General features: G+C 57.3%; 5 protein-coding genes across 5 annotated transcripts; 2 read left to right on the top strand and 3 right to left on the bottom strand.

Annotated features, from left to right (window-relative positions):
- Nucleotides 1-6434: 6434 nt before the first annotated feature.
- On the bottom strand, nt 6435-7086 carry DICSQDRAFT_148961 (uncharacterized protein; the record flags this gene model as incomplete). The annotated part of the gene is made up of 3 exons (XM_007368544.1): nt 6435-6609; nt 6668-6782; nt 6840-7086. 3 exons carry the CDS (start codon nt 7084-7086, stop codon nt 6435-6437), a joined length of 537 nt encoding a protein of 178 aa, XP_007368606.1.
- Nucleotides 7087-7749: 663 nt separating this feature from the next.
- On the bottom strand, nt 7750-8040 carry DICSQDRAFT_22625 (uncharacterized protein; the record flags this gene model as incomplete). Its single annotated transcript, XM_007368543.1, has 1 exon — nt 7750-8040. A coding segment is annotated over one exon (291 nt), but the record flags the coding sequence as incomplete, so codon positions are not given.
- A 1890-nt stretch (nt 8041-9930) lies between these two features.
- DICSQDRAFT_90373 (P-loop containing nucleoside triphosphate hydrolase protein) lies at nt 9931-15041 on the bottom strand. Its single transcript, XM_007368542.1, has 9 exons — nt 14796-15041; nt 14152-14442; nt 13452-14037; nt 13297-13379; nt 13029-13240; nt 12801-12970; nt 12338-12732; nt 11205-12278; nt 9931-11144 (listed from the first exon to the last, which is right to left on the bottom strand). The coding sequence occupies exons 1-8, from the start codon at nt 14901-14903 to the stop codon at nt 12024-12026; spliced, it is 2100 nt and encodes a 699-aa protein (XP_007368604.1). The 5' UTR covers nt 14904-15041; the 3' UTR covers nt 9931-11144; nt 11205-12023.
- A 1484-nt stretch (nt 15042-16525) lies between these two features.
- On the top strand, nt 16526-18076 carry DICSQDRAFT_66617 (uncharacterized protein; the record flags this gene model as incomplete). The annotated part of the gene is made up of 2 exons (XM_007368541.1): nt 16526-16664; nt 16716-18076. The coding sequence occupies 2 exons, from the start codon at nt 16526-16528 to the stop codon at nt 18074-18076; spliced, it is 1500 nt and encodes a 499-aa protein (XP_007368603.1).
- Nucleotides 18077-18421: 345 nt separating this feature from the next.
- DICSQDRAFT_172777 (uncharacterized protein) lies at nt 18422-20194 on the top strand (the record flags this gene model as incomplete). The annotated part of the gene is made up of 3 exons (XM_007368540.1): nt 18422-18871; nt 18905-19607; nt 19644-20194. 3 exons carry the CDS (start codon nt 18422-18424, stop codon nt 20192-20194), a joined length of 1704 nt encoding a protein of 567 aa, XP_007368602.1.
- Nucleotides 20195-21605: the final 1411 nt, after the last annotated feature.

Below are 21605 nucleotides of genomic sequence, written 5' to 3'. Positions count from 1 at the left end.
CACGATCTGTCACGCTTGCCGACACCTGCCGGTCTCAGGAATCCCGTCTCCAGCTTGATGAGCCTTAGCCGAGCATCCCGAGCAAGTCGGAGAGTCAAACTGTGGCTGCATTGTCACGCCCTTGAGGGCTGCTTCTTGTTTCTCCTCTGTGTTCCCCTGAGCAGGCCTCGGAAAATTGGGTAGTGAGTAAAATGCGTAGGTAGAAATACGTACACGAAATTTGTATGGAAGCGCCCGAAGAGGGATACGAAGCGAGACTCCCGAAGCTTTGATAGGGAAGGGTTGCACCACTCCCTTCCACAAGATCGCCCCAAGGGCTTATGATATAAATTCAGTTCTTTTTGCTGCTTATTTGGAACACATATGGGCACCTACCTTCCAACTTGCAAGTTTATCGAGTGGACAATGACGGAGATACGGTCGTTTGTCCGAACACTGGGGTCTGTCCGAACACTGGGGTCGCGATAGTATCGGTAGGAACCTGGCGATGCTCCTTCCTGAAGGACGTCCGGAGACACTTGCAATTGATAGCCCACGGCATTGGCCGTTTGTTCCACTATGAAAGGTAGTTTGGGATGTCACTGAGAAGTTAGTCCGAACCTCACAACTCAAGCTCAGTACAATGCATGTCTGAACGCATCGTCATCGTCGCTATTCATATCCATCGGTTCGCAATCGTTGGCTCTCTCATTCGCTCGTCATCATACTCCCCAGCTTTCCCCCGTTTAGGCTATGCGAACGAGCTTCTACCGAGGGCAAGTACCGACTCCAAAGTTTGGCATACAGTACAACACTCGCTCGTGCAATCTCGCGCTCCCTCGCGCTTCCGGCTTTTCGTAATTAGAACTGCCCGGTTCATTCCCTACTACATAACTGCGCAGTTGCCCGGTGTTGAACTTGGACTTATCCGGTCCGGACTACACGAGGCTATGCGTCTCCTAGCGCTTAGCTGTAGTCGCTTATGTAGTATGTTACCATATTTGGGACTCTCTGCTCGTGTACTATAGCTATGCTTCCGGACTCTTCTGGTACTGTCTAGGACAATCCGTACTACTCCAGAACGGTCTAGACAGGTCTATGCCTTACTCATCTCTTACTCATCCTATGGTGCGATACGTCGCAATTCTTTCACCATCGTATTATTCATCGCACTATGGTACATGTGACTAACCACTCTTCGATTAGTCATGGACACTTCTCTGTAGTATATAAGGACTTCAGATTGCGTCCTCCCTCTTCAGTCTTTCCTTACTGACTGAAGAGTGAGTACTTCGTTACCTTTACCTCTAACTTGTAGTTACTTACTTAACCTTTGTAGTCTTGCTTCGACTCTAGGTACAGTTCGTTGCTGCAATATAGTCTTTCCTTACTGACTGAAGATCTTGCTTCGACTCTAGTCGGATCTAATCCTTGTCTTCACAGCCCCGAGTTTATCACCCGGGACGCATTCAGACCCCGCGAAGCACCCTTTACTCCAATTATCCCGTGCGGGCCCACCGCCCCACCCGGAAGTGACGTTTGCACATCCCACTCCCCATATGTACACCGAACCTTCTGTTGATCAGTCCCACAGTAAACAAGAAGAATGCCCTTCTCCTTCCCCGTCTCTCGCTTCGCTTGCGACCCCTGCTCGCGAGATGCTTCCGCATGGAAAGAGTCCGCCCCCTTGTCCACGTTCCCCTAAGCGACACCCTTCACCGAGAGTCTCCAAGTTCCCGTCGCCTCATACTTCACAGGTCGGCTATTGACACATTTTCCATCGGCATCGCGACCTAGCGCGAGCGCAAGCGAGGTTGTGGGTCCACCTACATGTCGCCTTCCTCATGCCCCTGTTCTAGACGTTCGTGATCTCCGTTGTCTCTATCGGCCAGCCGTCTCCTAACCGCGGCGCAATTAGCTGCGGAGATCACAAGCAGGAAGGAGGGGCGGACCTGGCGGTATGTACTGTATGCGCCTCTCTACATGCACGAACGCGAGATGAACTATATGCAACGTTCATGACCATCGACCACCGCCTGTCGCATCGCGCACAGGTGCCCTGCTCGTGAGCTGTTCGTCGCGGTTTGCTTCCGCCTCGTTCGTATGTACATACCCGCGTGTTCGTGGCCCTGTTGATGCATGACGTACCGCAATTGTTGGAGGTCGCACTTCACGCAGGCGGTCCGATTCGGCCGTCGCGAGGGGTCGCATTCGGGCGTTCAACAGCAGATGTATCATGACCCCAGTGTTCCTGCCCAATTCCGACTCCCTGCTAACGCCTCGACAAAAACATTCTTCGTTCCCACTAACACTAACTAGTACTACTAAGTTTGAGCATCGCACTTGAAGATAATTTTCGCAAATTCTTGGCATCTCCAATGACCCGACAGCCCCAAACTACTATCTCCACGGTGCTCTCAGCACCGGAGGCGGCTCTCGACATCTCAAACACGATCGCGTCATATTACATGGAGTTTAGCACATGCTACTAAACTCCTGTCGCTGCCGGTCTGACACTCGCCGGGCGATCGAGAGTCGGGAGACAGGCTTCAGGGCGCTGCAGCCGAGTGTCGGGGCGCCACGCGATTGGACGCCTTTCGCGGTCTATGCGTTCTCCCCATGCACGGGTGGCTCAAACAGCTGACTGAGAGCCCTTGTACGCTTTCAGGCCTCGCCGACATGGCGAACGCGAGAAGACGGGCCGTCTGCTGAAGTTCAGGTTGGCCTAATGCATATTCGACACCTCTCACGTGATAATCACGTGAGCAGGCGAACCTCTGGCAGATTTCTCGCCGCCTTCCGCGCTCGAGAAGAAGTGCATAGGGGTGGTCCTACCACTCACACATTCTTGCGGATCACTTCTGTCCAGCTACCACAAGCGGGGAAGGGCAGGAGGACACCAGGTGTGTGACGGCATGACAGGGGGTGTCGATTTTGCACTGAGCCAACCTTCTAATCGCACATATCGACCAAAAGGAGGTCGGCCTCACCACGAAGCTGGGTGAAAGTCGTGCTGTTTCCACATACCTAGCTCGGTTGGTTTATTCGCTTGTCGAAAGGGACTAGAAGACAAGAACGGCAGACTGACACAACTCGATCACAGAGCTAGGACGAGCGTCGCATAGGCACGAGTGTTCGGGCCCCAGGGCACCGTACGTGATATCTCCCGTATGTACGTACCGCGACGAAATAGCACTACCACTAACGTCGATTCTTTCGGCGTTCCGTTAGCGGGAGCACCGCGACGCCCAGACGTAAACGCTGCGCACGCCCGGCCGAAATCGACCAGTCAACCTCCGCCTTCGCGCGCAAAGTTTCCGGAAAACCGGACCTCGAGCTCGCTCTTTGGCCCAAAGCTGGCAAACTTGGGAGCCCAATTGCTGAGCTGTCGATCTGGTGCGCATCAGGAGGGCTCCGGGACCGTGCAGACGGCGGCGGACTGCAAACCTTCGCGGGTAAGCCCCGTTACGCAGACGTTCAAAGTCGCTTCGGCTGCCAACGTCATGGCGAATGAGTTACCGAATGGACCTTGTGCGCTCTGCGCCGCAGCCGATCGCCTGAAGGTCGCCTGCGTACGTTCCTACGGCCTAGCACATGCTTCGAAACGAAACTCTATGCCTGAATAGGTTCATCCCGACGACTTGAGGGGCTCCGCAGGTAGCGCAGAGCTGTGGATCGCGAGCGGCTCTGCAAAGGCGAAGCCTGGGCCCATGGCAGATCTGTCGACCGGTTTGCTACATATTCATGAGCGACCAGGCACATGCTCTTTTTCTCGCACCATACGTCACGCCGAAACGCACCAATTCTGCCCCAACGACGCGCGCGAGAAACGCGGGTGCGTTCCATCTCGGCGCTTTGTGTGCGTGCGGCCCAACCAGGCAGATCCCCTTCCCATGTTAGCATGAAGGTGCGCGACATCTTATGAGCAGGCACCGTGGCCGCAGGGGGGGGGGGCATCCAGGCTCCGGGGACGTCGACGTTGTATGCATGGGTGGATAGAGTTCCAGGGACATACAAGTTGCAGCCCGGTGTTCCTTGCGTGTATGCCGACTCGGTCGGTCAGCCGGTTCTGGGGTGGACGTCGGGGTCAATACTTGCGTCAATGTCACTACGGGGAGCTTGAGCTGAGGCACGCGAGCCCGTGGGTTCCATGACAGTTGTGGTCTGGCTCGGGTGCACAGGGAGCGATGATCAGCGAGAGTTGGAGCTTTGATTACGTGATATCACAACACAAGCGGTTCTTTTCTAGTCGACTGCTTCTCAAGTGGTAGCAGATATGTCAGAGAACCTCTCGCGACGGTGCTGTAACCCGCAGTAGAGATTGTCTCGCTTGAATCCTCTTCATGCCATCAGGTCCGCTGTTAACCCCGTGTGACCGAACGACAGAACATCGCATCCGATTAGCCAGATTTACACGAACCCCAACAAAGTACACAGTACCAGTACAGCCCAACCCTCTGAACATACATCGAGTAGCACGCCCGTAAAAATGAAATCTATGATACATCAGATAGGTCCACGCCCTTACCGAAGCCCGGTCGCGGTCACAAGACACGTACGACTCCATCAAAGTCGTACATAGATTGTATGCGCGACGCGGAACCCCGCGTCGCGCAGCGCGGAGAGAGCTGCTCTCGTGGACCGAGAGCCTCCGCGTATGGAGGGAGCGCTCGGACGACGATCATGCACGACACGCTAGATATGTCTTGGAGATCGTCGCGCGGTCGTGAGGTCGCGGGTGCGGGGTCCGAGGGTGTCCGAGCAAGGAGCGCGTGAGATTGGGAACACAAATGGGGAACGGGAGGCGCATGAAGAGGGGTCTAAAAGGAAGGAATATACGGAAGTTGCGATCCTCCACACCCCAGACGTTGAAGCACCGGAGAACGTGACTGGAGAAAACGCTTTCGCTTTCTGTTTTGACGCGTTCATTTCTTCTTTTCAATTCTGGTTTTGGATGGTCTGCGGTTGTGCCTCGACGTCCGCGTGATTTGGCACATCATCGCTCGCGGTGACCGACACAGTCTCAGGCGCGCCGGAGGCCGACACAGATACGGACACGTGAACCGACTGAGACTCGGCGGAGTCAAAGTCCGAAGGTGGCAACTGCTGCCGTGGACGCACGTCCGCGTTGGTGCATGTGCCTTTTTCGAGGTGGTACTTGAGTCCGTTGGGGTTGAGGTACGACTGCAAACGGATGCGGGAAGACGTCAGCGTCCGCGAAAGGCGTCACGTCAGAAGCAAGAGAAGACGTACTTTCGTACAACCGGGATGCTAGATGACGCGTGCCCAATAGAGTTTGAAGTTCGCGACAGGGACGCGGGTCGATGTGAGTTTAGGGAGGTTCGGAGCCGTGTTCCGCCCGTGTTCAAGGAGAGGGGATCGGAGACCGTCACGTCGTAAGGTCCGCGGGGGGTTCGTTGAGCATTTGATAAGTGGATAGAATATGCAGAAGAACAAACACTGGTCAGCGTCATGCTGAAGCATATCTACACATGTCATGAAGACGCCTCGAGTCCAACGCTTAGCCTGCCCGCGCATTCATCGGGGAAGGCACATCTGTGAAACCACCAATCCTCGGGGGCGAGCGCAGCTGATGAGTAGTCGAAGAGCGCGGTGGCGCGAGTATCGCCGACTACGCTATGCGCGCTCCAGCCGGTCAATGCGAAGTGGTGTTCGTCGCGCGGGTGCCATCAATTGAACATCGCGATGTTTGCCGCTATAACGTGCGCCTATGCCGCTCGCAAAAGATGCGCGCCCCGCGGGGAAAAACATCTGCACCCGTCCGCGAAACTAGCGAATTCGTCCTTGAGACGCATAAGATGACAGATGCGCGGGGCCTGAGCGGCTCGCGTGGGGCACGCAGCGTGCACGCGATCACTCACTTGAAGACATCCGGGACGGCGAAAGACAAGATGCAGGGACGAATCGCACACTCACCGGACACTTGTACGCCTTCTCGCGCCCATCTCTTCGCTTCGACGCGGGGCTAGGGGGAGCCACGCTGGCAGCGAGAGTCGCGCGCTCCGGGGTGCGGGCGACGGGCCGACTGTGCGAGGTAGGGTCTACGCGCGCAGCCGAATAGTGAATTGCCGTTCGTTGTGGCCCAGCGCCGGAGGACGGCTTCGGGTGCCCGTTTGCGGTTGGAGTATGGCGGGCTTCTTGATGATCACGGTCCGTGTCCGACGTATCTCGGGCGCGGGCACGATCGCGACGAGAGGAACGGGACGGGGACGGTGGACGAGAAGGTTGTACGGTGAACAGAGAAGGCGGTAGGCAGATAGGCTCGCCGAGGGAAGGCGAAGAGTATGCGGAGGAGTTTGAAAGCGGGGAGAGTGAGAGGTCGGGGACAGGAGGTATTCTCGAGAGATCGAGGTCTGGCAGGACGCGCGGACGGTAGTGTGCCGAGGAGATGGGATGCGACACGGGCTGGAGGGGGGGATCAGTTTGGGGATAGCTTAGGATGTAGGAGGCGTAAGGGGCGGAGGCGGCAGACCGGGGTTGTGCGTATACGGGGCTGGAGTAGAGGGGACGGGAGTCGGTAGGGAAGGGGAGGACGTGCTGTTCCTCGAAGTGCTCGAGAAGACGGTGGAGGTCAGGGAGGATCTGTCCGCAGCAGGAGAAGTCGGAGCACTGACGGGCAGAGACGGTCAGTTGGGGGAGGGAGAATGAATGAAGAGATATGACGGACGAAGGACTGATCGAGATAGGACGAGTCGATATAGGAATCAAAGAGGGGATCGAGGTGAGCGTCGTGGGGGTGGACTGTGCTGAGGGCGTCGGCTGGGTGAGGAGTAGGCACGAAGCTGGGTGGATGCATGTTAGCGATGGCGTCGAGGATGGAGAGAATGGAGAGAGCGTACTCGAGGAGTTCGTGCGAGAACATAAGGGATGGTTGTAAATGGAGGGGCAGCAGCTATTGGAGGACGGGGCAAGCGGGCGGGGAGAGAGAGAGACGGATGGATTGACAGGATGTGGGGAGAAGAGGGATTTGGAGCGGGCGGATGAAGATGAGAAAGGAGGATAGTAAGCTGCGAGGTTGTCCAAAAGGTCGCTGGCGGGGTATATCAAGTGTTGGGAGAAAGCGGCTGTGTCCGTCTGCTGCCCCATCGCCGAGCTAACCCACACGTCCTTCTCTGTACGCGCGCTCGCTCTGGGTTGGCAGGGACGGGCGGGCAGAGGAGAATGATGACGAAAGCGGTGGATCCGTCGCGGCCAGAGGGCAGATCCAAGCGGGGGAAGAGCGGGGCCGTCAGCGATCCCCCCCAACGTCCACTCCTGCCCCATCCATCCCCTGCCCGATATCACACTCCCAAGTCCGGCGCACGTCGTCTCCACCACCGCCAGCCCGTTCGATCGCCATCTAGCGGGCAGACACAGCGCCAGTTGCGTAAACAGTCGAATTGCGCTGGAGTATCGTGAGCCGCGAGACCAAGCCAGGGAGTTGCTAGTCGTGCTCCTCTCGCATCTGCATATGGTGGGGACAGGGGATGCTCCGTCACGGGCCGGTGACTCCCGTGGACGCTTCTGTGGCGACGATCTTCTCGCCTCAATCGGTCATCAGTCGTACTCAACGCCCTCAGCTATCCGGCATCGCGCGTCGATACGTACATGCGATTCACTTCCAGCACAGTCATTTCCCCTTATCTTGCGATTCCCGAGCGTTCACTTGCCAACGACAAGCACCGCTCACATTACACTCCTCAATCCCATGACCACACTTCAGCGTACCCATCTCTCCCCTCAACACCACGCTTTCCGCCTTCATCCCACCACCTTCCCGATCCGCGCCGTCGGCGGCACCTCGCTGAAGTTCCTCACGTCCCCCATGATCTCCTCATCCTTCGTCACTGCCCCGAACGCCTCCGCGTTCTCCCACACCGCCACACACTCCACCGCGTAGCCCGTGCTCGGGTCCAGCCTCGCGACCGCGATGCTCTTCAGCCCGAGCGCCGCCCCCCGCGCCTTGACGAGCGGGATGTGTTTGGAGACGTAGTACTCCAGGTCGAACTTGTTCGGCGTCGACGTCCCGGGCAGCGTGGCCGGGTAGAGGATGGACACGATCGCGTCTCCGGGGACCGGTGCGGTGCTCGACGACATCGTTTGGTTTGTATAGTGCAGTTTAATCGTCTGTCACAAAGTGTGCCTATGTGCCTCGTGAGTGGGTGAACGGTGCAGCGATGGCCACGATAAGCTGACCTCGGGGTGTATGAACTACGGCGAAGCTACGTACCTTGCTGGCATACCTATGCTTTTTGAGGCCTTGACGGCGGGGATTACGGAGCATGCAGATTGATCATCCTGAGTTTAGCCAAGGGCTTCGTGAGTCAGATAGCTGGCCCGTATCTTGTGTTACTAAGTCCCCGGAGCTCTCTACACCCAGTATGCCGCTCGCACATGGTGGAGGCAAAGCCCGATCGGCTCTGCAACCACGCCGAACAATCTGCACGTGGGGCCAAATTTTCTGGTGAGGTACTGCGCTTTTGCTCGCCCAAAAATTCCTACAGGTATGGATACCCCTTAACTCGGGCTCTCCATTGTCGCAAGCCTTGCAGCTCGCTACCATGCCGGTCACCTGATGTGTGTCATGGATCACTTACAATCGAGGCTCATGTAGCGTCTCAACTCCAGCGGACCCTGCGATCGAAAATCATTGTCCTATGGACGGACTCATTGAAGCATTCCCGGGCCCGATTGACCGTAATCTCGAACCTCGCTCGAGCCTTTCGTAGCACATAGGTTTCCCTTCCCGCAGAATGCTCTTGCTGCTCCTGATGTCGACGGCGACGTCATTCGCTATATCGCTTATGGCAACGATCCATCGTACTTCGCCCTCGCCTCCAGACATGCGGAGTGGCCACGCGCCCCGTTGCAGCAACAGTTGGATGCGACGAACCCCACAGATTGCCGTCGAATCTCCCTGACCGCCTCCGTGGATCAGAGCCTCTCGCACGATACGCGGACGACCAGCTGTCCATTCTCGCGTCTCTCTGCGTATACAATCCGCAGCATCGGGAAGTAACCTCGAACGGGGAGTAGGAGACATCGATGACCTGCCGACCATCTGAACAGTTGCTGACATCATTTAACAGGCCCCGGATCTTGCTGGCCCATTCTACCTGACGTGTCGAGCTCTGACCCCGGGGTCCTACGCGCAAGCTCAGCCGCATCGAGCTGTCTGGAGCAGAGAGCGGTTCTGCTGCGGCCTTCATTCGATCCCAATGGGTGGAGCCTCGCTGAACTCTCGTCGACTTCTGGAAGCTCTCCAGCACATCTCGCCCCAGCGCTCATACACGCTCATGACGGAGCGAGGAAGACGAGCGCAGACGGTCTTCGACAGATCTGGAGACCCCATGGCATATTGGTGGTGAGGATGCCTCCTCTCATCAATGACACTGTCGTCGCTTATCCTGTCATGAAGAGCTGTAGGCCGGATCAGGAGAGTTTTTACGTAGAGGCATGCTACCATGAACACCATGAACCCATGTGCACTGCGGTAAGGCCTAGGCTCTCGATGCGAAGGCGAGAAGCACTCTGCCTTATTTTCACAACTATTGTGAGACGGAAGTGGATGCATCGGAAGGGCGACTGTTTATGATAGGTGAAACGGCGCTCGATTGCGTAGTAGAGGCGTCGCCTGAACAGCGAAGGCGTCCTTCCATGTTCACAGCCGCGGGCAATTATATGGATGGTCCATTCTCAGGCCCAGTTGATCGTCGTCCCTCAATCGCTCGGCAGACTACTTCAAGTCGCAAACAGCGTCCGAAACGTCTGCGGTAATCCTCAGTGGGTCCTGTGACCATATATTCTGCATCTGATTGTTGACTTCTTGAGATAGGGCTCTACCGCAGGTGCACTTGCCCTGAAGTAAGGAGACTTCCCAATGTCGTGGGAACGGCGTTGGGCCATAATAAAACCTAGATGTGCTCCAGCACACATCTTCGCCGCTGCATACGATGACCTCTCAGGGGCCTGTCCTCAATGACGACGTCCTTCGTCACATCGCCGACTACTTACATGGTCGAACTGCTCTATCACTCTCCCTCACCTCTAAGCGTGTCTACGACATTGCCATTCCTCGAGTCGCTGCGGTGATCGACTGCTGGTCTACAGGCACACTCCGAGCTCTACATCACATCATGGTCCGCGACAATCCTCTACGTGCGCGCCACATTCACAACCTCGTTATCCGCGAGTCGGCGATGACGACCTTCGAGGAGATTTACGGTCGCGACGATGAAATTTTCGACGGACACGATCCAAAGGATCTGGAACCCCCGGTCGCGCCACTCATATACGAGCTGTTGATGAATGCTCCGAATATCCGCAGATTGACTATCGAACGCTTTGCGGCCCTTCGGCGTTCTGATCCTCGGGTCGTAACGGCCGTGGCATCACTACCGCAACTATCCCGGCTTGAGCTCGACGGCGTCCCAGGCGATGCTCTTGCTAACGAGTCTGTCGCCGGGAATGTTCATCGTACCAGCGGACGGGATCTTGTCACGCTTTCTCTAAATTGTAGCAGCTGGTGGTGTGACGATGCATATCCCCCTCTATTCCGCACCATCTCGGCTTTCCCGCGCCTCGTTTCGCTGAAGCTGCGACACTTTTCTCCCGACCGGTCGTGTCGCGGTCCGCACCATACCGAAACACTCCCACTATATCCATCTATCCAGCAGCTTTTCTTAGAGGAGCCCTCAGCAGCCGCGTTGGACCTCGTCACGCTCTGCCCTAACCTTTCCGTCGTTGGCACTAGCATCCATGATAGGCGCCGGGATATCAGCGACGACAGGGACCACAGCTGGGAGAACAGAGAGCCGATCGACACTCCATGGGCGGGCACCACCTGGGGTGCTCTTCGCTCGGTGATCCTCTCTTCGGAGTTGGTGATGCACCGCGCCAAAGACGTCATAAATCAGGCATTTCATTTGCGAGTGGATTGTACCTTCGCCGAGGATATCGATAACTCGTGGACTTGGCCGGTGGAACTCGAGCCCGTTCTGATGATACTTCGAAAAGTGTCGCCGGTACGGGCGCAGCTTTCCGTAGAAGTAGGGGTGCAGCCAATGCGCTTCTGGGCAGGCATCCCTGAGATTGCCCCTCGCCTACGATACTTGGAGCTGAAGGTCACTCTAAGCAGATTGGGGGAGGAATACGCAAATTGGCTGGTAATGCAGTGTTATTGTGTCCCATTCGCATCAGTGTCACGCTGACGGATGGTCATCCAGGCAAACATACCCAGCGCCTTACGCCCGCTGTCCCTTGTGTGTCTTCGGCTGCACCTAACCCAAATGCCTTCGCGACGGACTATAGGTGATGATTGGTACGATGAGGATGGTAAATGGACTTGCTATTACGTTTCCCAGGAGGTCGCAGTACAGATGTACGACGCGCGAGTGGAAATGGCGAAAAAACTCCCGAAGCGTTGTGCAGGCGCTATACGGACATTGCGCTACGTTGCCCTCGCCGACGAAGGACCGGACTGGGAGTATGAAAACTTTAAACAGGTACAGGCGGGGTTGTCTCAGAAGCAACACGGACATTGGGATAGTGCCGATTGGGATAGTGCCGACGAGCGTTATGGCGGCGGCGCCGATGAATACGAATATCAGGGAGAATGGTACGACAAGAAGGTGAAGTCGCTACGGTGGTGGCGAGTCGAGCGCTGTGTTAAGAAGAAATGGAGGACGACGAAGCTGCGGCCGCTCACGAAGGCGGCGGGAGAGGCGGTGCAGAGATTTCTCGAGGAGGCGACGGATATGGAGACTGTCGAGCGCATCGACGGTGAGTTCAAATCGACTGGTCTGGCTCCTGTAACGTCTCACGACACTACTAGAATTCTTCCCGTAAGCAATCCAGACATGCCGGACACGATAAAGGGATGATATGTGATGAGCCTGATGTGAAATGCTAACTGTAAGAATACAAAATTTGATCAGCAGAATATCGTTCAGAGGCCATGTACAGTAGTAGTATGTATGCAGCAGTTATGACGAATACGCACGAGTATACGCTATTTATGCCAGACAGCGCCTGCATCGCGTCGCTCAGACGTTGAGCGCATTTCGCCACTTCGGCCCGCCCACTTCACCTAGCACACGCTCGACCTCCGCGTACTCCAAATTGAGCGCGACGCGCCGCTCGCCCTCAGGCTTACGCGCAATAGCCGCGCCCTCCTCTGCAACCAGCGCATGCGATGCGAGCAGCGCGTCGAACACGAGCAGGAGCTCGTCAGGAGACGGCCGACGGGAGGGATCGTCCTCTGCGAGTAGATTCAGATATATCCTGTGCTGGTTCTGCACCTGTCAAGCGTAACGAAGTTGGAGTATCAGCCAACAGGCGTGATGACCTCGGAACTCACGTCGGCCCACTTGATCTCCTCCACGCCCTCCCTCCTGACGCACTTGAGCAAGCTGGCGAGCACGAGCCGCTCGTGGAACGCGAGCTCTCGCAAGTACGCCGCAGTCGGGCTGTTCTGCATCTCCTTGATGACCGCCTTGACGTCCTCCGTCCGCGCGGGCTTACGAAGGGGATGAACGAGCTCGACGGTGCGTCGGCAGATGTCGAGGACGCGCCGGGCGTCGCCCGAGATCGAAGCGACCTTCATCGCAGCAAACTTGAGCGCGTCAGGGGCGAGGACGTCGGGCGTGTTGGGGGGCAGAGGTGGGCTTGCCGTCTTGGAGGCGAGGAGACGCGCTTTCACAATGGATTCGAGCTGTGGGGTCGTGTAGGGTTGGAAGTTTATGCGGACCATGCCTTATGATGTTGGTAGGGAGTCTCAGAGTTGCGCATATATGAAGGGTTAAGGGACAAGAGAAGCGTACCGAGGCGACTTCGCACGCGTCCAGTCATCACCCGCTCGGGAAGGTCCATGGTGTTCGCAACAGCCAGAACGACGAGCTTCGATCCCGCCAAGGTAGGCCAATTGAAGAAGTTATAAACGACATCTTGCTTCGTCGTCATCAGCTGGTCGAGCTCGTCCATCAACACCACGCTGTATGCGCGTCATTCAATCACACATCCTCATAGAGCATAGTATGAGCACGGCGTACCAGGCATGACTGCCCGTGGGCCCGACCTGCTCACGACTAGCGTTGCTGAAGTGCTTGGAGAGGTTCCGTAGCGCCTCTTTAGCGGAGATCTTCATGTGCCCGTCCCTTGCAGCGTCATGCCCGCAGACTGCCTCCCATAGCAGGCCGTACGCCGCGTTGGGCTCGGGGATCTTGAGCCCATTGATCTCGACATACGCAAACGGGTTCGCTTCCTGGGGAATAAAGCTGAGCGTCGGAATTGAAGAGAAAACAGAGTGCATATACAGACGTTCTGCTCTGCCATACGCTTCAGCTCGCGCACCACTGCGTGCACAGTAGCCGTCTTCCCCGTTCCAGGAACCCCAGAGATATCTGCAAAGCAAAGACGTCCATCGTCAAAGTCAGCGTTCACCCCCATGCACATGTAGGAAGGGCCAAACGCACAGATACACCCTCCGCTCCCCTCCTCAAGCAGCTCCTCCACCGCCCGCAACACCCGCCCGTACTCCTGCTCCCGACAAGGCAGCGCCCCCGGGCGCGCGGCCACGTGTAGGACGTGCATCGCGCGCTCCCACGCGTCGCCCTCGAGCCCGTTCGAGAGCGCGAGCTCGAGTGTCCCCTCCGCGGGGGGCGGGGGGCGCACGGCGAGCGCGGTCTTCTTGCGCCTGCGCAACGCCGCTTTGGAATGGGGCGTGGGTTGCGCGAGTGTCACTCTGTCTGCGCGGGGCCGGCGGGGCGTCTTGGGCGTGCGAGGCGTGCGGGGGGTTGTGGGGGCGCGTTTTCGCTTGCCGCGCCCGCGGCGGGAGGGCGTGCGGGGCTCGTCGGGTGCGAGGCTGTCGTGGTCGTCTTCGGCTTCGTCCTCTGAGGGCTCGCCTCCGCTGCCGTCTTCGTCTTCGTCCACGGAAGCGTGGGATGCCTGGAACTCGTCTTCGGACCCCTCGGCGTCGGGGTCAGAGTCTGAGGCGTGGTCTATAGCCGTCCGGGAGAGGCGGCGCCGCTTGCGAGGACTGGCCCCGTCTCCTCTCCTTGTCTTTGGTTTGGCTTGCCTACCCTTGCCTTCGTTTTCGGAGTCCGACTCGGCATAAATGCGCCTCCTGCCTGTGCGCTGGGCGCTTTCGACAGGCTTGACCGTCCAGGCCTCGACGTTCGGCCACGCGACGGTCGCGCTCTCATCGTGCTCTAAAAGCTTGTCCTCGCTCGGGACGGTCTTCAGCGCGCTCTCGCGGAGCGCGTCCCAGTTCAGCTCATAGTAGAGCCCGCGCTGGGGGTCAACGGCGAGTCGGCAGAAGAACGATGTGTGGGAGACCTTGGCGACAGAGGAGACGGTGGTGGAGGTGCAGATGGCGGAGGCGGACGAGGAGGAGACGGTGCACGAGTTAAGAATGTAGAAGGCTGGGATGACGGCTGTGCCGGAGATGTGGTAGAGGACCTCGTTCTGTGAATAGTGAAGATTAAAAAGGTTAGCATACTTCGAAATAAGGGGTAGAGGAGAACTGAGGAGGACGTCGGATAGGACACAAGCCTCGTTCACATCCGTGATCACAACGGCAACCATCCGACGAGCGTAAAACGGTCGAGAAGGCACGGGTCAGTTCCAACGTATTCGAGACATGTTGGAAGTGCGGAGGGCTTCAACCGATGGATGAGTTTGACTATGGGCCGCTTGCGCAACGCGCGTAGCATATATCCCGGAATGTAGCGAGATGTTGGTCTCCAAACACATACAAGGAGGAGGGTAGCGGTCACAACGAGCCAAGGACGGGGCAGTTGACGAAGACGGATACACACCTCACAGAATTCTCTCTGAACCCTATGTTTCGGAAGTTCGTTAGGGCGGACGAACCAATGGACGAGGACATGTAGAGGAGCATTCGAGGGGTAGCCTTCGCCGTCCATGTTCCAGATGGCCACGATGACTGCTACGCTGGGGATCTTGGTGGTCGAGCTTGCCTTGACGAGAACGACGTCGCCGATGGTGTAGACGTCATCGGCGGAGGCATCGCTACTACGTGGGCGGGAGACCTTGCCATACGTCCTTGTGGGTGCGCGGGTGGAAGATCTGGGAGATTTGCGAGAGAAGGAGGTGTAGAAGTGTGTTCGATAGGTGTGTATGGGAAGGTCGTGTGGGTCCTCGTTGTAGAGAAGGTCGGAAGGAATTGAAGGTCGAGAGCAGAGGAGGCCGGAGGGAACGACGTCTGCAGTGGCTGTGGGGGGAGGAGTGGCGAACCTGTCGACGACGAAGACGGGCTGGCCGCGCTGAGAGCGGCGGGGAGTGGTTGGTTCAGACATGGTCGTCGAAGGCGGAGAGCGTCGAAGGCGGAGAGCGTCGAAGGCGGAGAGCGTCGAAGGCGGAGAGCGTCGAAGGCGGAGAGCGTCGACGGTGGCAAATTCAGCGTGCACGACGGACGTAGACAAGAGCCACACGCCCCCGCCGACGGAGCCACAGACGTGTCGGATGCGTGACGTGACGCTCGTAACCGGACGCGTTTTCACGAGGGGCGCGCGTGTAGGGCGCGTGGCGATCTCTGCCGCCGTGGCCTGCTCACTGTCCTCGCTGTCCTGCTCACTGTCCTCGCTGTCCTGCTCACTGTCCTCGCTGTCCTGCTCACTGTCCTCGCTGTCCTGCTCACTGCTCTCGACGACGACGGACCTCCACGCTGGCATCCATTTGTTGTCCAATGCACTCTCCGGGTCCCAGCTCGACTTCCCGCTAGCCCGTGTCTCAACATTCAGCTCCGTACCTTGTTCCTCACGCCAAATGGCCGTCTGTGGCTCTTCAATCATTTCTACGCCTTCCTTCTGCAACGCTTTCGCGCTAACTTCGTGCTTTGTCCACTTGCATCAACCGATCCTTTCTGCGGCACTCGTGGACATCTACAGCTGAACTTGCTTGCCACATCTCAGCCCCTCGACTTTTGCTACTCTACTCTACGTCATCATCGCTGTCTCAGTGTCTCTTGAGACTCCCGAGTCAAGATCTGGCTAGTCGCTTTGGGACACGGGTGCTTGCGTGCAGTCTTTTCTGTCTCGATCAAGCTCGTCCTTTGATCTTTCTCATGAACAACACTCCGGCACGTCCAACATGACTTGCTCCCCGTCTGAGGCTATCCTCAACTGCGAAGCTCTCCTTCGCCATCGGGCCGCCCTTCTTCTGCGATCTTACTTCGGTCCTTCGCTTCATCCCTCCAGCCACCTTTTCCTCTTTGCTTTGTGTCATTACCTCACCTCTCCTTCGTGACGGTCGGGCTGTGTACATCGCCTTCCTCAAGCTCCGGCCTTTACCACCTCCTGATGATCGCACAGTCAATGTCAGACTCGGTGCCATCGCTGCCGCCGCCACCCCTATGGCTGTGCTCGTCCTGCGCCGTGCACGTGACGTTGTGGGGCGCTACCAAGGGCACACTTGGCCTCCGAAGCTATAAGCTACGCTCGACGTGGGTTGGTTCCACATTGTTTGCCTCATCACTCATCACCTCCCCGTCGCCACCATGTCCAACGTCATCCAGGCCGTCGATGGCATGGAACCCACCCTCTCCGAAGACTTCGTCCAGGAATGCTTTCATTCCTATCTCAAATCTTCCTTGTCTCATGCAAAGGTGGAGGGCCTGCTGGACGAGAACGCGCTTGCGAGCGCAGAAGCCGATCTCATGATAACTGGTGCGTTCTATGGCTCTTCTTTATTGCGGATATCTTCACAGTCTCCCGTAGGTCCCGCGCTATGCTTATACTTCGCCGCACTTCGATCAACAACCCACCCACCGTCCGTCCCCCTTCCCCGCAAAGCCAAGAACGGCGCAAGTCTAGACCCTACCGATCTCTCCCTCACGAATTGCCCTCCAGCATTCCGCCAATTCCTTGTCGTCTGGTCGCAGCTCGTCCCTGCCATCCAAGCCCTCTCTCCAGAATACCAACACGACCTCGCCCGCATCATCTGTGGGCTCGAGCCCCAGGCGACCCCGCTCAATCGCCGCCTAAGCGGCATTGCTGCAGATCTGCGCGCTGTGGCGATCGAGATCAGCATGCGGAGGACATTCCAGGAGAAGTACGCGAGCGATCTGCAGGTTGCACTAGACAGTGGGGTACCGCGCTCTCCCGGGGGAAGGGCGCTCAAGGCGAGTTTCGTCCCGCCTCCGAGTTACGACGACGGCCCACCGCCCTCGTCGAGCTCAAATGTCCCACCGTCGTCTCCCCCTCCAACATCGTCGTCTACGCTCACCGTGCCCGGGTCTCCCCCCGCGTCCTCGTCCAGACTCTCCCCTGCTCGACCTCCCAACGTTTCGTCTCGTCGCGGCCATTCCCCTAATCCATCTATATCCTCCGTCGCCTCCTCCATCTCCGACCGCTCCTCCTCCCCCAAGTCCGAGGTGTTCTCCCCGACGATCCTAGCGGAGGACGTACCAGGAATCGAGTTCATCCGCGAGACGCTCTACGCCGCTCTCGCGGAAGTCCTCGAGCGCCGTCCCGGCCTCCGCCGCCTGCTCCGCACAGACCCCGCGCGCGCGTACTTTGCCTCCGTCGCGCTCGCCGTCGTGGACGTCGCCTCCTCGTCCGCGACAAAACCGAACTCTGCGCTAGACAAGCTTAGGGAGGAGGGCCTGCCTCCGAGTCCCGGGTCGCGCGACCCGAGGGAGCCGGTGCTCAGGGGCGTGCTGGGGCAGACGCTGGCGCTGAGCGACTGTCCGCAGCCGTTGAGGCCGTTCATGGCGGAGCTGTGCAGCATCGGGACGAAGCTGCACGAGATGGAGGAGGAGGATAGCGCGGCGACGGTGCGCGCCCTGCAGCGTGGGGAGGACCCCCCGGTGCCGCGTTTAGAGCGCGTCTACCAGATTCTGGAGAAGGGCGTTGGGTACGCGCGAAGACCGAGCGACGTGGGTACGGGGAGAGCGGGGGAGCGGGAGGGGGAGGTGCTGAGAAGGCGGAGGACGAGCACGGAGGGGCGGGCGGTGGCGTTTGCGAACAGGATCAATGCGCTCGCGCTGGGGATGACGAAGTTGAGGGCGTTCAGGGAGAGGCAGGAGATGGTGTTCAAGGTGCTTGCGGGCGTGGGTGGGGCTGGGACGGGATCGTAGGGGGAGGAAGGCTGGGCACTGATGACTGCATGACGAGATTGACTACGGGTACTATAGGATTATAATGCTGGTTGAAGCAAGAGGCGTTTTCCTTCTGTATACGCAGGCTGGTGTATGTGTTGAGGTTCGAGAGTGGGGTTGGTATGGCTAATAGGTCTGCGGATTGCTAGAACAGTGGGGCATGAGTCGCCCTCGGTGAAAATCGGAGGTTACACGACGAATGAGAAAGAAATACTTGTAGAGCGTGGGACGGAAAAGGAAAGATGAGCGCGCGCCGGGCTTCGCACGCGAAGGCGGTTCGAGGCTTGCGCCTTGTGCACGGTCTACCACCTACACAATCCCGACATGCCTTTACATCTACTCGATCTGAACGAGGACGTCCTAAATCATGTCGTAGACAAGCTCTATGGTGGAAATGCGCTCAGATTTTCACTGGCGTCGAAGCGCACCTACGAAGTTGCCATCCATCGCGTTGCCGCCGTGGTGAAATGTAGGCGATCAGACAGACTCGCCCTCATCCACCGGGTCTTACTCAACGGCCCACGACCTCGCGCGCATCACATCGAGGATCTAGTCATTCACGCACCTATCTTTCTACAGGGAGAGGCTCCCTATCTGCCGCAAGTTCGGGACAGTAATCCAGATATGCTCTCACTCATTTTGGACCTCATTTCTAACGCCCCCAAGCTCCGCCGACTCACTCTCTGCGAAGTCGACGCCTCCTTGCAGCGCGACCCACGGATGGAAACCGTCCTTCTCGGCCTTCGCAATCTCAACCGCATCGAGTTCGCGGGGGTAGGGAAAGGCGCCTCCATGAACTTCCTTTAGTCGACGAGGTGGAACCTCACTGTCCTATCGCTCCACAACTATGCCACTGCGCTTCCCTCTCGGGTGACTGCCCCACCCGAGGAATTGTGGCCACAGCTGTTCGACACAATCGCGGCGTTCCCGCAGTTTCACACGCTCGATATCGCGGACTTTCGGACTGATGACAAGTCGTTTCGCGACATCGATGGTTATACACCCCCTACCTTTCCAGCTTTACGCAAGCTGTTCTTATTCCGCTGCTCGTCTGACGTACTGGATTTGGCATGTCTCTCTCCGTACTTACACACGCTCGATGCAGACTTAGCCTGGGGTCAGTTCGACTTGATGCTCCGCGTTGCAAGCCGTCCCGGGCCGCGCCTTTCCCCACTTCGCTCGGTACTTTTCTCTTCAATACTGCCGGCCCTCTATGCGACGGAACTCATGAATACCGCGTACCACCTGAGAATCACTCGTACTACCTTGGAGGACAATCTTCTCTCCACTCACCACTTAGGAGTCCACTTACGAGAAAGGCAAGCCGCAGCACTGGTGGAGATAGTCCGGACGGTCTCGCCTGTTCGGGCGCAGCTAGCGGCGGTCATCGGGGACCAGTCCACAGAATTCTGGCAGCGAATCTCCTTGGCCGCTCCACGAATGAAGGTCAGAGCTGAGGCTGGTCTTTCCATCAACGCTGGATTCGAATCGCGAGTCTCCGAGTTGGTTGGTGAGTCGATCACGCAACTAATGTCCGTCCTAGTAGTTCCTAGACTCACCATCACCAAAATACAGGACAATATCCCCGCAATGCTAGCATCGCTTCCTCTCATCGGCCTACGGCTCCATTGTGGGAAGATGCCAGAGCTCTCGAAACTACAGTACTCGAACGACCCGTTGTACGAGTATGACGATGCGGTATATGACGCGCAGAAGAAACTTGCTCGCGAGCTCTACTCCACGCGGGTGCAAATCATGAAGAGCCTTCCCCGCCGTCTTACGAATGCGATCCATGGCCTTCGTGTGGTGGCCATTGCTGACGAAGAGCCGGATGCGGACTACGACGGAACCCCACACGTGCCCCGCCCGCTCAGCGAGAGCGTTGGCGACCATCTCGATGACTCTGACGAGTACGAATATCAAGCCTCGTGGTACGCACACTTCGTAAAGAGCTTGGAGTGGTGGAGGGTCATGCGAAACGAGGAGGAAACCGTACGTTTGGAAGCTCTTACTTGGGATCAAGGAACGCGAGTGCAGAGATTCTTCGAAGATTCAGACATGACGGGCCTCGAGCGCATCGACGGTGAGAGCTCTTGAGATAACGTCATGAAGTCGACGAGTCTGCTCAACATTCCCACAGATATCATGTCAGAGCTATAGTCAACACGAAGTCACCCTCGCCACGAGCGTCATATACATATACATGTCAACCATAACGATGGTTCCGCTGTCGTTTGCTACTGGGAGCTGGAATGAATGACATTGTCCAATATACTTTTCTTTGGAGCAGAGGTACGGATGTTCATGGCCTCCGTGCACGAGACCGTTGACATTTGAACTCTGAAGAACTCTTGTAGTTGTTGACAGTTCTCAGTCGCTGTACGAGTACAGGAGACTCATGAGGCTTGAATAGTTGGTAATTTATCAGGGTATCAGTTGATCCAGGAGCCTGAATGAGTCATTTGAATGGCTTCGTGACTACGGATCCGAGCAGGAAGTGTGCGGCAGGAGCACAGCGTCCCAGCATTGATTGTCAACAAGTCCTCGGGAGGCGCAAATGACTTGGGGCTGTCCACCATACTAACTCCGAAGACGCCAACGGGCTCATATGTAGCTTCATACTGTAATGAGAGATGTGCCGATTGATGCTCGAGAAGACACGTACGCAGAACAACCCGGAGAGGCAGAGATCCATTCCGCGCGTTGACCTTGTGAGTGGCGTCCACGACCCTGATAATCTTGTCAGTCGCAATAGTAGTGCGAGAGTAGAGAGCCTCTGCATTCCGTACATGCGGATTCGGAGACAAGGCATCAGCAGGGGTTAATTGTTATACATGTGTGGCACTATGCTAGTGAAAACACACCGTTCGTGGCATGCATCTCAGGCATCAGTATACGAGAGTGATTGAGGGTTTGGATGCGATCAGAAGCCCAGAGTAGGGAGGTCCGGATGACAGGCCTTCGGGAGACTTTATATCGACGGCGGCTTGCAGGGCACATCACAGAAAGTAACATTGAACCGCATCAGTGGGCCCCAGGAACGAGCATACCGCCATCATGATTGAGTCAGGCCAGGCAGTACTAGCCTCCCTCAATTCTCCCACTTTATTTTTTTCCTCTCCTTCTGAGCTGGCGCCTGAATGGTGATGGACGATTGATGTGACCAGAGGCCCCTTCCAGAGCTACTCCCCCGCGCGAATATACCTCAGAAAAAACAGTACACCATGGCTAGAATACAAACTCAGCAACTGAGCTGAGGAGAGGTCAACGAGCAGCGGAACGACGACCGACGCTGTAGACTAAGTGAGGCGGGAGGGCGGGCGGGCGCTTGCTGCTTCAATAGGTGAGGTAGCCGAATGGCGCATCGATGGAGGGTCGCGTCGGGCTCATTCTCCTCCCCCAGCATGTGTCCGGTGAGGCTTCTACTCGTATTCTGGTAGATACACATCAAATGCATGTATGCTGTAAATTTCATGTAGTTCTGACTATGGGAACATGGGGAAAATGC

The sequence above is a fragment of the Dichomitus squalens genome, assembly GCF_000275845.1.
Source record: "Dichomitus squalens LYAD-421 SS1 unplaced genomic scaffold DICSQscaffold_37, whole genome shotgun sequence".
Classification (NCBI taxonomy): Eukaryota; Fungi; Basidiomycota; class Agaricomycetes; order Polyporales; family Polyporaceae; genus Dichomitus; species Dichomitus squalens.
This window is presented reverse-complemented; position numbering and strand designations above follow the sequence as displayed.

What these genes read in the sequence shown, in the direction of transcription:
- DICSQDRAFT_90373 (XM_007368542.1), bottom strand. Translation starts at nt 14,903, where the DNA reads ATGGACGGCGAAGGCTACCCCTCGAATGCTCCTCTACATGTCCTCGTC. An exon ending in TTCAGAGAGAATTCTGTGAG is followed by an intron (nt 14,443 to 14,795) that starts GTGTGTATCCGT and finishes CACTATTCACAG; the next exon opens with AACGAGGTCCTCTACCACAT. An exon ending in CGACCGTCGCGTGGCCGAAC is followed by an intron (nt 14,038 to 14,151) that starts GTCGAGGCCTGG and finishes GCCAAACCAAAG; the next exon opens with ACAAGGAGAGGAGACGGGGC.